This window comes from Sturnira hondurensis, unplaced genomic scaffold, assembly GCF_014824575.4.
Source record: "Sturnira hondurensis isolate 20B ecotype Veracruz unplaced genomic scaffold, ASM1482457v3 Scaffold0022319, whole genome shotgun sequence".
In the NCBI taxonomy this organism is placed as follows: Eukaryota; Metazoa; Chordata; class Mammalia; order Chiroptera; family Phyllostomidae; genus Sturnira; species Sturnira hondurensis.
The window spans coordinates 5,291,349-5,305,442 of NW_028094950.1; the positions used below are offsets into that span (position 1 = coordinate 5,291,349).

At 45.5% G+C, this 14,094-nt stretch overlaps 1 protein-coding gene across 1 annotated transcript in view; it reads left to right on the top strand.

Moving 5' to 3' along the window:
* Positions 1–12,956, top strand: part of CYRIA (CYFIP related Rac1 interactor A) — a 49,911-nt gene extending 36,955 nt beyond the window's left edge. The window contains exons 5-11 of the mRNA XM_037035417.1: positions 1,177–1,313; positions 1,771–1,848; positions 2,026–2,142; positions 2,233–2,312; positions 3,701–3,827; positions 8,056–8,126; positions 10,133–12,956. Coding sequence (XP_036891312.1) covers positions 1,177–1,313; positions 1,771–1,848; positions 2,026–2,142; positions 2,233–2,312; positions 3,701–3,827; positions 8,056–8,126; positions 10,133–10,196 — 674 coding nt within the window. The 3' untranslated portion in view covers positions 10,197–12,956. The remainder of the gene's footprint in view (positions 1–1,176; positions 1,314–1,770; positions 1,849–2,025; positions 2,143–2,232; positions 2,313–3,700; positions 3,828–8,055; positions 8,127–10,132) is intronic.
* The last annotated feature ends 1,138 nt before the right edge of the window (positions 12,957–14,094 follow it).

Genomic DNA, 14,094 nt, shown 5'->3' on the forward strand with positions numbered 1-14,094 from the left:
GGAAAACAGAGAAATTGAGACTACCAGCCATGATATTGAGGGAGCTGGAAGCTGAGAACCAGAGGGAGTAGTTGAATGAACTGAACCGGTTTTTGAAGACTCAGGTTGATGGAGGATCGATTTCTCTGTTTCCTCAAAGTCTATATCTATACCCAATGAACTGAAACCCCAAGGAACCACATTTCAGCTCAACAGCAGGAAACACATCCACCTGCCAGAGCAAGACGAGGTAGAACTAACTGCCTCAGAAGACAGGGCATTCCCAGAGATGGAAAAGGCTGGAAACGCCCTTGTACAGATGCCGTGAAGGACATTTAAGGACAATAGAGCAGGTGCTAGCAAACATTTCTGCAAAGAGCAAGATAATACGCATTGGAGGCCCGTGGGGCGTTCTGTCTTTGTTGCACCTAGCCAGCTCTGCTGTTGCCACACAAAACTAACCGTAGCCAACGCATACACGAAGGAGTGTGGCTACTTTAAAATAAAACTTTATTTATTTTTATTTAAAACTTTTAGATAAAAGCAGGCCAGATTTGGCCTGGGAACCGTAGCTTACCAACCTCTTATGTAGAGGATTGATAAAATGACTTAGTGTTGCTAGAAATATATCTAAGTGAAAAGTGGAAGGAGTGTTTAGAAACAGACAAGTGGGAGTAAAGAGACTGCTTGAGGGACAATAATGGACGTTATTGCATAGATACAGCAATGGGTTTATAGAAAAAACATTTCTGGGATTAGGTGAGACTAGATACAGAGAAGAGCTGGAAGGAGAGCTGAGGTCTCTCCCTGCAGAGCAGGTTACCTGACCCACGTGTTCAGGTCACCTCATCTCATCCTGGATCATGGATGGTTGTCTCATGCCCTCGATCCAAAACACGTATTCATGGTTTTCTAACACTGTTAGCACTTCAACAGGTGAAGGTATAGCTGAGCTTTGAGAGGCATCTGTATAACTGTGTGGTTGGGGGTGGTCTGCAGTGGACACAGCCTGCTCAGCGCAAGCTCGTCCTCGTCCTCATCTACACACCTCCCATTGCACACAGTTGCAGGGAGGGACAGGGAGAGGAAGGACCCCAGCAGGTTCTCCCTGCGAATGTCTGTTGGGGCTGTGAAGGTGCTTTTGGAAGGATCACTGTAGGCCCCCTCACATTATGTGTTTACTCCTCTGACTTCCAGAAAAAGCTCTTCAGAGTTTACTAGAATCTCTGACCTGCCCACCCTACACGCCAACCCAACACCTGGAGCGAGAGCAGGCCCTGGCAAAGGAGTTTGCGGAAATTCTGCATTTCACCCTGCGATTCGATGAGCTGAAGGTTAGGCCACACAGTCGGACAACGGGGCAAACTGGCACTGAGGACCTGCTATGTATAGGTTCTCTGCAGAGCTGTGGGGTGGGGGTGGGTAGAGAGAGATGAGGGAGGTGGAGGTCCTTCCTTCGAGAGACATAGCATGTGATGGGAATTTGTCATGAAAGTGACTTAAGATAGTGGTTTTCATGTGAAAATTCAGTATCTGCCTAATGCAATAAAGGAAAACCTTTTTGAGCGTCTGCTCCTCATTGAGAACAAATATTCTGAAGTCCAGTCTGCAGGGGAAAACAGGGCATATTTTTGAATCATGAAGCTCTGAGCATTCCTCTGTAAGCAGAAGTTGCTTTGACTCTTGTGTGACAAAGACGAGTCCTGGCATATTCCCAAAGCCAGTGTCGGGCTCCCTGTGCACATTCCCCATCTGATGCTGAGAAATTCTTCCCTCTCTTCTGAATTTCAGATGAGGAACCCGGCCATTCAGAATGACTTCAGCTACTACAGAAGGACAATAAGTCGCAATCGCATTAACAACATGCACGTGAGTCCCTGGGTCTCCTGGGTCTAGATGCCCGATCTCCACGTCTCTCTTGATGTCTACATCAGGCAGGGCACGGGGAGAAGACAGAGTCTTGTCTATAATTCAGTTTCTGGAGGACATCGTTGGGGAACTTTGACCAATCTCTTTATCAATTGCATCTTCTCTTATTTTCATCAGCTAGACATTGAGAATGAAGTCAATAACGAGATGGCCAATCGAATGTCCCTCTTCTATGCGGAAGCCACTCCCATGCTGAAAACCCTTAGCAATGCCACAATGCACTTTGTCTCCGAAGTAAGTGGCATTGAGCAACGAGGTACCTTTCTCTTAATTGCACGTGAACGCTGCTAGCAGGGCTGACCTCTGTTTGTGTCTCCCATTTAGAACAAAACCCTGCCGATAGAGAACACCACAGACTGCCTCAGCACGATGACAAGCGTCTGTAAGGTCATGCTGGAAACACCGTAAGTTCCACCAGAGGTGTCCGTGTGTGGCGGGGGGCCTCACCCAGGCAGAGTCTTTTGACATAGTGATGATGACACCTAACCCCCGGGTCAGCACGCTATCCTTTACACGTCTATTATCCGAATTGATTTGATAAAGAACTATGGGCAATAGGGGTCGTTGTCCCATTTTAGAGCTGAAGAAGCCAGGGCTGACTTTCCCAAGATTGCATAGTTTGTTAGGTGGCAGGATCAAGACCCACATCAAAGGTGCTACAGAGGTTGTGTAAGAATCAAGTGGAGGATTGGGTGAAGTAACTGGGTATTATTGTACATGTATTGGAGAAAAGATTTGAGAGAAGATTTAGAACTGAGAGAAGAAGTTAAAAGGGTGATAATGAAGATCTCTTCTGTCTCTCTCTCTCTCTCTTTCTCTCTCCCAGCAGTTTCTTTGTATTTGAACTGGTTACTAGATTTAAAAAAAGGTTGAGGTTGTTGAGGGTGAGGCAGCACAGTACGGAGGAAATCCACACCCAAACGTCAGGACTCCCCGGACATCCGTGGCCCCGTCTGGGCCTGTAGACAAGTGGTCCGAACTGCCTGGGCCCAGGTTTCGTCACATGATGACATTCTCGTCCAGCCATCCAAATTGTAGAGTGTCGGGGAGGCCTGAAGGCCTCAAGGATGCCTTATGAAATTTCATGTTATGTTCACGTGTAAGATGGCATTCAGTTCAAATATTTTACTTGTATCAAAGTTAAGCTTTATTCCAGGACAAAAAACAGTAATCATCTTCATTATGGGGCCAATTCATAATAAAATAGATATTAAGAAAGCCTCTAGTATTGGCCTGCATCATCTGAATCATCAGAGGTCCTGATGGGGGTGGTGAACAAAATTCAAACTTCACAAGTGCTTTCAGCCCAGTGAATGGTACATCGTTTCGTTTAGGTATCTCCCAGTTTAATTCAATCTGTAGCCCCTATCTTAACAAAGCAAGTTACCCTGACTGGAGACACAAAAGCTGCCCTGTGGAAATGAGCTTGATTCTTTTTCTCTATAATGAAGCCATTATTCTCTATAATCTTGGCCAGCCAGAGGGAACTGCTATAAAATATTCGAGATTGATGGGTGGGGAGTGATGTACGCAATGAGCTGGCTCGCTGAAGGGCAGAAGAGAAGAGAATTGACTGCCCTCTAATTTACCTTATTTTCCCACTGAATTGCTGGTTGGCTAGATTCAAGGAGAATGATCATCATGGGTTTCCAGAAGAGCCTATTAACCTGATGGGTGCAGGTCTGGGATTGCTCTCAGGAGAGGACTGGATGTCTAAAGGAGCCAGTGTGGGGCCGGAAATGAGCATGCTCGGCCCGGAAGTAACCCTGCTGCTGTTTCTTCTCTCTCCCAGGGAGTACAGGAGCAGGTTTACCAGCGAGGAAACGCTGATGTTCTGCATGAGGGTGATGGTGGGGGTCATCATCCTCTACGACCACGTCCACCCTGTGGGCGCTTTCTGCAAGACATCCAAGATCGATGTAAGAATAGTTGTAAAATGTGTTTTGCAATGAGAGAGAGCATGAGTGTTGCCAAAGAGACCTTGCTTCTCTCTCCCCTGTGTCCCCCACTAAGAATGGTCTTTCCAAGATATGAGCCCCATTCTGGCAGCTCTCTTCACCCTTTTTATGTGCTCACAACAGAACATCCGACCTCAGAGACGTAGCGGGAATGTTCAAGTGCTGATTTCCTCAGCCTGTAGGGGGGCTGAGCAGACGAACAGTCACTCAGCCGCAAGCAGCCCCTTCAGGTTACCTGCAGTGCTACATAAATGCAGGGTCCAGCCGAAGGCACACCTGCTTCAGTGTGGTCAACAGGGTAATAATATGGGTGCAATTATTTATAGTTTTAATGTGAACATTCCACCTAAGGTGTCATATGGTGTGCTTGAGTGTGATATTGTGATGTTATAAAATTACATGCTTTGTAATCTTGTAATAACAGTGGGGTGCTATTTGTGCCAGACCCTGTGTATTTTTAATATGTTTTATGAGTCTCCATGGGAAAAGCATTGGGAGATACTGGGTTATAAGACTCCACACTCAAGTGCCCAACAACATTCCACCTTCCTCTCCTACTGTACTTTCCAGGGACAGGTTCCCAGGCCTGAACCCTTTTTTCCTGCCCAGAGTGCCCTACCTCTTCTCCGATGGGCAGGTTCTTTTAAGACCCATCTCAAACATGCCCTCATCCTGCCCCTGCATGGCTCAGGGCCTGCCTTATGAGCCCTTCACTGACTCCCAGAGCACTTACCATTTTGGACTTTCTGACTCCCTTGCAGGTGCAGTCCATTGACAAGAGCAGGGACCTCTACTGATCTGAATACCTAATGTCTCCCTTGCTGCCTAGCAGCACCCTTGGCACCCAGAGCAAAGGTCTTAATAGGTGCTCCATAGGGTCTTTGCTCGATGTATGAATATAACTGGCAAACAAATGATTTTGGTGTGCAGGGGATTTCTGATTGATAGTGAGATAAAGCCCAACACTTGCTTCGAGTATCACTCAGGAGCGTATCCCATGCATTGAATAGGACCTCTCGGTGCTAACATTCTGACGTGCTGCGTTTGGGCAGGACCTTCTCTCCTTCTTCCTTTCACAGAGCAGAATCTTTGATGCTTTAGTCCTGGACACACAGCAAGTCTACAGGCCCAGAGTGGCCATGAGTCTGTAAGAAAGTTTATCAATTCAAAATGAGACCTGGATTAGTCCTTTTGAGGTTCCAGCTGCCTACCATATCTAGACATGGCTCTTCACAGAGTCTTCATTATTTTCAATGTAATTATTTTCGTCTACCCTCCAAATAAATATTTAGTGTGAAGACTTTTGGGAAATAGAGGAAATCGGAATACAGAAAGTTCGATTTATCTGTAGTAACCTCCTAACAGAGATGACCGCGGTCAGCGTACATAGGTCCTTTCTATTTATGTAGATGTTCGTGTGTATGTGTGTACATACTTAACAAATTGACACCCTGGGATAATTGCTATTTTTAAAACATCAAACACGTATGACAGTATATTATTCAAATTTTCATAGTAATAAATTTTTACTGTGTTCTTTGTGAAGCTTAACATTTTCGTACTATAGATTGAGTATAAATAATTCTATTAACAACTCCATGAGTATTATTTGAATATGGGTTGAGTTTATTACCTGGTACTCACAGGACATTCTCATTTCCCATAGCCATTTGCTAACTTGTCACAGAGTCAATAATTAAAAATACACAAGGTACAATTATGTCTTGTATCCCTAACCTTTAAAGAAGTCTTGTCCTTGCTTGTTATTTACTGAGTCTTTTTGTTGAGGTTGAAAGCACCATATAATGTTAACTCTAACCACACATCATCTTGATGAAGTCTATTTGTTCACGTAGGTCTCACTAAGAAATGTTTTCATATTGGGGTTTGCATGTATCTTTGAAGAAAGTTTTGGCCTCCCTAAATACAACACGGATTTGGTGGGCCATTTTGCTTGATGACATAGAGGATCTCTTCCAGTCTGCTTCTAAGCCAGCAGTTACATGCCCTGGGTTTGTGAATCCTTCTGAGTCAGCTTCAGCCGTGAAAGAACAAATATTTACCTGTAGGGCCATGACATAGGAACTCTTATCTGCAATTCCAGACAGCTTGCCCTGGAGTGCAAAAATACATGCTCAGTGAGCGATAGAAACCCAGGTGAGGGAGATACTCATTCTGCTTAAAGGTAGAGACAGAGGGTCATGGTGGACCATCAGCTTTTGAGGGAGAGCTTGAAGAAGGGGTAGAATCGTATTAGATGGACACAGAGAAGGAAAATTCCCAGGCAAAAGGAATCATCAGAGCAAAGTCACGAGACCCATAGTGAGGGTGAGGGGAATGCATCATTTACAGAATAGATGCTACTCTTGGCTGCAAGGAAAGCCCAGCTAAATGAGATGGCATTTTCTACTGATTTCCCTAGAATTGTATGGAATGATCCATAACCCCACCCCCAGCTCAACTTACACTCAGAATTCCAGACTTTACCTCCTCTGGATACCTGAAACATGGCCATCCTCAAATCAAAGGCAACCCTTTACCCACGATGCTGTTCCTCCTCTTGGGTTATTGTCTCAGGTACTTCACCTTCCAACCCAGTCTTTACACCAGAAGCTCTCATTGTCTCTCAGAACCTAGGAATTGTCTTCGTCCCTCATTTTCACCCCCATATCTTAGCCAGTCACCAAGCCCTGTGGACTGGACCTTAGATTCATCCTCCACTCTGTCCCTGATTCTCCATGCCCCCGGCTACTCTCACACTCCACTCCCTTGGGAGTTCTCACGGGTCCTCCTGTTTCCAGTCTTGCTTCTTCTGATCCATTTCCACAGGAGTCACAGTGCTAGATTGTGTAATACCTATCAAGGGTGTTTTCTGTAGGTAAATGCCCCTAACTTCCAAACATGCTATGAAACCCTCACTGAAACTGGCCTGGTCTACGTCCCTGACTGCATCTTGTTACTCATGCCCACAACTTCGATCAGCCCGAAATAGAACTAGACGTTCCCAGCGGGTACCCACTGCTCGACAGCCCTGTTCTAATCTATGTTTCCAATGCTCCTTTGGCATTTTTTACAACATATCTCACTAGGATAATGAGCTATTTGTCTCTGTCCTCTCACTACACTATGAGCTCTGTTGAGAGAGGGACTAAATCTCTGCATCCCTCAGCTTGATCCCACCCTGCACTCATGATTGACATCTCTGATTGACCATGACATTCTTTCTCGATGAGCCTCTACATGGCCCCCAAAGAAGTCTCAACCCTGTGCTTTGGCTGCCTCCATCAATCTATCAGGGTTTATCAGGCTTTTAAGAAAAACTTTTGGTGTACTAGAGATAACCCGTAGAAAGTGTTTATAAGTGACCATTATACAAGAGGCCCGTGGTGTACTGAAATGTAATGTAGTGCATGAACACTCGAGTTTAAAATGAGTGATTTTATTCTTTGCAGGAAGATTTTCCCTTTGTCAAAAAAAAAGCCAGGATATGCATAATATGTATAAGCATGCACTGATTAAACCCAGTTGTTCTGCCTCCATGTGGTTCACATTTCCAACCACTGTTCTTCCCCAGTCCTGTCCCTGGTCTAGTGAGGGGGATGCATTCATCTGGGCACTAGAATCTCCAAGGTTCTCTAAATACCAGCATCCCCCACAAGGTGGTGGTGATTCTACCTGGTGAGCATAATGCCATCAGAAGAGGCTCCCTGGTGTGAACGATCTTTGGCTCCTTGGAAGTTCAGCTGTTCAGCTATTTGGAAGAAAACTTGTTTGGAGTTTACCAAACAGCTGAAGAAGGAAGAGCATTCTGGGCAGAGGGATGGGATGGAGTGATCGGGTTTATAATCCATTCAGTCTCCACTGAGCACCAACTGGAGGGAAAACCTTGCACTTGGCTTTGGAGTATAAGACAAGAAAGTCAAATGTTCAAGTCTTTGCCCCTAAATGCCAGATATGTGAAGTGTTCAGTTGTAGTAGAGTATAACAACTGATGTGGAACCTTCTAGAACCCCAGAGGAGCGGTTCACTGGCCCTGGGGGCGGGGGTGTAGAGGAGCAGGGGTAAGGTCTGTTGCTCATTACTGTGTTTTATTTCTGTGAGCAGGAATAATGTGATGTTATTGTGAGCAAATATTATCGTGGACAGAATTACTGGGGTATTAATGAAATGCTGTGTTTTCTCCTTCCAGATGAAAGGCTGCATAAAGGTTTTGAAGGAACAGGCCCCGGACAGTGTGGAGGGGCTGCTGAACGCCCTCAGGTGAGCTTCCACCCCCGGGGAGACTTGCCAGGGGCAGCCAATCCTTCCGACCCGTGGCCAATTTAGATGCTCTTAGGGACTGAGGGCTGGGGCACCAGGCTTAACCCCTTGTTCTTCCCAACAACCTATTCAGGTCATTTATCATCTCCTTTTAACAGATGGGAAAAAATGAGATTTAGAGAAGTCAAATAACTTGCCAATAGCCACACAGCAGATGGCCAAGCTAGGACCTCAGCCTGGGTCTGGGTGACCCCACAGGCCATGGGCCTGACTCCCGGCCACACTGCCTTGTGGCTGTGGTTGGCAGGGAAGCATCAGATGGAACAGCTGCCAAGGTCTCACTTCCGCCTTCACCAGTGGCTCCCCAGACTGGCTGCATGTACGATTTATGTGGGTAGCTTTAGAAAACACTGATGCTCAGCGTCCCGCCCAGGCCAAGTGAATGAGGATCTCGGGGGTGGGGCTCAGGCATCCGTGTGTGTGTGTGTGTGTGTGTGTGTGTGTTCTGAGGCTCCCTGGGTATCTCATTTGCAGCTGCCGGAATTGGGGACCCCATTCCACAGTCTCTGTATGCTCCAGTATATTGGCAGCTGTGGTTCATGACAGCTTCTCACTGCTGATGAGCAATGCCCAAGCACCTTCAGGAAACAGATTCTTTATTTTTAAGCTGTGACACAGCTCTAGGAATGTGTCAAATCATGCATTGTGTTTAGTCATTCCGAAACGGGATGGTAGTCTGGGACGTGCACAGTCTCTGCTGTCTTCTCCATCTTTGATTTCCCTCCGTTCCACCCAACGCTGTGTATGCAGTATGCACTCAGTGGGTGTAAGTGGGATGGATCAGCGATTTTCCTCCCACGCAGAACACTTAAGCTTTATGCTCCCCTCCCAGTCACATTGTCTCATTGAGTAAATGAAGAAACTGAGACGCACGTGAAATGAGTAAAGGAGACACCGAGATTGGTCCTGTTTTGTGGTTCTCCTAAGTCATCCTTGTTCAAGCAGCTGTAGAATGAATACAAGAGCCTTCCAGGCTCTGTGGGCCAACCAAGGTTTTCACCCAAGGTGCCCATTTCACAGGAGGTTTTCTGTCTCAGAAAGGAGACTTCAGCTTCATTCAGTCAAGCAAGACTTCTAGACAGGGCACAGTGGTGTGCATGTCCTGTAGGCACTTTGATAAAGTAACACAGCACAGGCTTCTGAGGCAGCCAGACCTGGGTCCCAATTGTTCGCAAATCTTTCATCGCCACCATTGTGATCTGCAATGGGTCACTTAACCTCTCTAAACCTCTGTTGTGACATCTGTGAAATGGAGGCAAGTAACCTCTACTCTGAAGAGTGTGAGTGAAGGGGAAACTTGCATGGGGAGCCTACCACGTGGTCAACATTTTGTCAAATATTCCTTCTCCTCTCCTTCCTCTTCCTAAATCGTCTCTACACCAGAGTAATGTGAGGTTGCAGATTGCATCACTTTGTTTTCCTGCATGTGTGCCCCCTGGTGGTGGCAACGAGAATGGGTGTTGCCTGGAAAGGAAAAAACTACACATGTTGCTAGTGCCTCTGGGCAACGAGAATGGGTGTTGCCTGGAAAGGAAAAAACTACACATGTTGCTAGTGCCTCTGCATCTCTATGCAAATCCATATTTTGAAATTCATGACTTAGCAGGGCTATAGCCTGAATGGCCACGGTTCTGCATTCAGGCATGTGAAGTCTAGCTCCCTGGAAAAATGAGGTTGCTTAATATCTCCTCTGAAATTATGTGGCTATTTGATCTGCTTGTTTGAGAACCATAAGACATTCCTTGGGAAGGAAGAACCAAATACTCAATCCATATGAGACTACTCTGGGCTTTGGAATGTGGCTCTCCGTCACGAGAACCAAGCCTAAGTTTGATTTATAAATACTACTGGTGTCTTCGGAGGTAAAGATGGGCTGGGGAGCCGTTACTGAAGCGTCCACAAAGCGCTATTTGCCCAGTGAACTCCATCGTTTTCTCTCCATCCAGGTTCACTACAAAGCACTTGAATGATGAATCGACTTCCAAACAGATTCGAGCAATGCTCCAGTAAAGCTCTGCTCCAAGAAGAGGATCTATGTACTGACCTCAGAAGATGTATATGTTTACATAATTTAATACAGATTGATGTTAATACTTGTGTATTTACATAACCGTTTCCTTCTTGTCACTGAAATATATGGACCTTAATTTGTATCCTGACTGACTCAACCCAGCAGAGCATAAATTGACTTGAGAGCCTTACCTTTGATGTCTAAAACAAACCCCCTCCTCCAAAGGCAAAACGTGGAGACTTTGAACTTTGCCACTGGAGTCCTGTAACTAGGCCCGTAACAATCAGAAATTGCTGATAGTTTGTGGTAGTGTTTCAATTCCGAATGTGTAAGCTCTCTGGGAAGCATAGTTGTAGAAACACGAAGTATTTGATTTCCTGCGTCGGCTCAGCTGCAAGAAACACGACTGGTGTCCTGACAGAGAGAGAGAGGGATTCAGAAAAAGAAAAATCCGTGCGGTGGTTCCAGCCCAGCCCGAGCCTGTGGAACTCGGCCCGCCCCCTCTCCTTCCCGAGACTGCACAGCGTGTGCAGCCTTGCTGCCTGCAGGTGTTTTGTCTGTCCGCATATTCCCTTTCTGTCTGGATTTAGGTCCCTCTGAGGTTCCGCTTCAGTCCTGCAAGAGGGGCATCGCCTCTGTGTCAATCCGTTAGCAGGAGAGAAGCAAGGATAGGTGTGCTGTCGTAGGTGGGCTGAGGAAGGTGGCTGTCTTGGAAGTGGGGGACAAGTTGGGAGGAAGGGCACCCAAGCAATAGGATAGTCATCCCTCTGCTTCAACCCTCTGTCCACAGGGACAAGGAAATGGAGCTCTGGTTTTGGAACTGTGGGTAAGTTGGCGGACATCCCAGCGGTTCAAGTAGTGTGGGTCACCCAGCCCCTCCGAACAGGAGCTTTGTTCTCTGTGGACCATTCATGTGACAACAGAGATCTGGGGTACTTCACTAATCATCAGAAAATCAGGGGGATTTGGAGGGGAAAATATGGTTTTCTGGTTGCCTGGTCTTTAAAACGCAACTCCTCCTGAGCCCACTGCTAGCTTGTTGCAATGTCTAAAGCCTGGTCAGAGATTCTGGGTTTCATTCCGGCCCTATTGATTCCCAGTGTGATCTTGGGAAATTCACGCAAGCTCTGTGTCTCAACTTTCTCCTCTATAAAATGGACATTGGAAACAGACAATTTCCAAGAGCCCCGAAGGCTGTGAGTCATTAAAATGACCGGCTCCTACATCCTTCCTTAGCAGGTAGAGCCCCACCTCATCCTGATGATTTACGGTATGACCAGGCCTAGAGTCACTCTGTCTGGAGATAAGAGCTTAGAATGAACTTGTGGAGATAGAATCTCCAGTGGAACAAATGAGGTGATGGGCAAGGTCAGTTCGAGACCCCTGCCCCAGTATAGGACTGACACCCAGGATGCCTCACTCCCAAAGCCACGCCTGCTGTTTCACAACATCACCTAGGCTTACCTACAATGGGACGGGGCCGGATGCTTTAAAATAAGTCCTCAGTCTGGCTGGTGTGATTACTTACCTATTTCTGATAGACGGGAAGGCTTCCCCAGTGAATGATCATTCCAGAAGTCGGGTTTGAGTACATCAGAGCTCAACGTCATTCGCAAATGTCCCAAGAAATGAGTGAGCTGTCACACCAATGCTTTCTAAATTTAGTGGCCAGCTGGCATTCCCTTGAGTCCTCCAAGAAAGGGGGAGACATGCATTTGTTTTGTTTTATTTACAACAAAGAAACCCAGCCAAGTGGAAGAACAGATTCTGTGGTCTACATCAAAATGTCAGTCAACAGAGGAAGGGAAGACCCTGGTCCCTAACACTTTTCGAACTGAACCAGAGCAGCTGCTTGGATGCGATGTTCTCCAGAGCAGAGGTGTGCTGGGTGGCCTTCAGAACCTTTTCAAGCACAGGGATCCTAAAATCCCTAGGCAACAGTGGGTGAACAAGTTTATTGTTGAAATAAACATTCAGCTTAAGAAAATTCTTGTTTCTGGCAGCCACATGTTATCCTTGGGTGACAACTGTCCAGACTAGAAATACAGAGGCACTGAATGTTTATCACCAGTGGGTCCACTTTCCTCCTTTATCAGGAAAGAAGATTAAGTCTCGGAGTGAGGAATGGACTTGGGAAGTAAATCGTTGGGCACGTTTATAATTTTTAATTAGACTTTCTATCCATTGGGACCAAATCTAAGGGAGGGGCTGCTGGCCTGCCCCAACTGAGCCAGGTCATCTTATCTCAAAGCCAAGACGCAGTCACCAGTGTATGGATTCTCAAAAGCCCAGGGTCTGAACTGGTGCCTCTGAGTATCAGGACGAGTTAACTGAGTGTCTGTGATCACTAACAGGTGGTGGGCCTTGGGTCCACTCCAGGCTATTGTGGGAGACAAATTCTTTTAACAGACTGTCCTGCAGGCTTCAGGGGCCCTTGATCAGTCCTGCTTCTGTGTGGCATGCACAGCGGTCCAAGACCCGTGGGCGGTTCAGGGGAAAAGTGCTGGTGACAGTATCCATGTCAATGTCAATGATATTTCATATTTGATGTCTCGCCGTTTTCAGATAAGCAGCATTTTTCATGACTCAGCTATTTATTTGGGGGGGGGGCAAGCAACAAAGTGAAAATTACATCTCTTAGAACCACTGCTGTTTTCGCATTATAACTTTGTCCTCAGAAATCTTCCATGTGCCACAAGGAATTGGTAGTAAAAGAGAAAAAAAGAAGTGGCAATAAATGTTTGACTTGTGGTGACCCATTCAGGCTGACAGATTCATTATCAACGAGAAAAAGTCTTGGATACTATCTTTTGCCTATTAGTTGATATCATGCTTAAACAACATTTGTTCTTAGACATCATCATTATGTCGAGATATTAATGGTAAACAGCAGTTTTTGATCCATCATCACATTGAAGTAAAACATAATTTTGTGCTTCCTCAAAAGGAAAATAAAACTTACTCAATTTTGGAACCCAATTATCTAGTAGAATTTAGAGACCTCTCATTCAATCTTGTATTCTAGAGAGCTGTGAGCTTTTATAGATGTTAATAATAAATGTTAGAACTTTATCTTCAAGAAACAAACACTTCGAAGCTCAGTTTCCCCATTACATCTGTAAAGGCCATTGCATACACACAAAGCTCTTTTAAAGTTGTCATGTATTGTTTGCTAAAGTCACTGTAATTTTTTTTGGCTTGCTTTGCCTCTTTTTGTACAGAAGATTTGGGTGTGAGATGAAAATTAAAGTTTGGTACATATATTTAAAAACATACCTTTATTTTACATGATGTTCAAGGTTGAGTGGGTGAGAGCACGTGATCAGAGGCACATAACAAACAGGTGTTTGCTACATGTCTGTTCCGGGCACCAGAAAACCACGCCATCTGCCCTTGACTTCTCTCTGCCTCCGTGTCTTTATATACAACATGAAACACCCAAAATGTTACTGCTCTTGGTATCAGCTATATCTTAGTCATTTCAGCAAAAACTCCTCATTAGGGAAAAAACATAAAATAGAGACTTGATGGATGTCTAGAAATGCATGAGACATACTTGTCCGAGGAGGCCAAGAACCCCGATAAATGCTCTTTCAGTCACTCTTTGAAGTACCGTACGTAGCACTTGAGGAATTTGGCAAAGTCAGCTGGTAATCTAGTGCTTGTAAGTACAGTTTTTTCAGGCAACTTTAACTCTAAAGCGATCCTCTTGAATATTGAGCATTGAAACTGTCCTAAAGCATTACTTTGGATGCCTGTACCTTTTAAGCTAATCACCTGAGGCCTAATTATGTGTCATCATCATAGGGCAGAGTTTCCAAGAGGAGCCTATGATGTCCTGTACAAAAGACAAAGAGAAATGAATAGAAATGGGACATTTTCTATAGACTGACATAT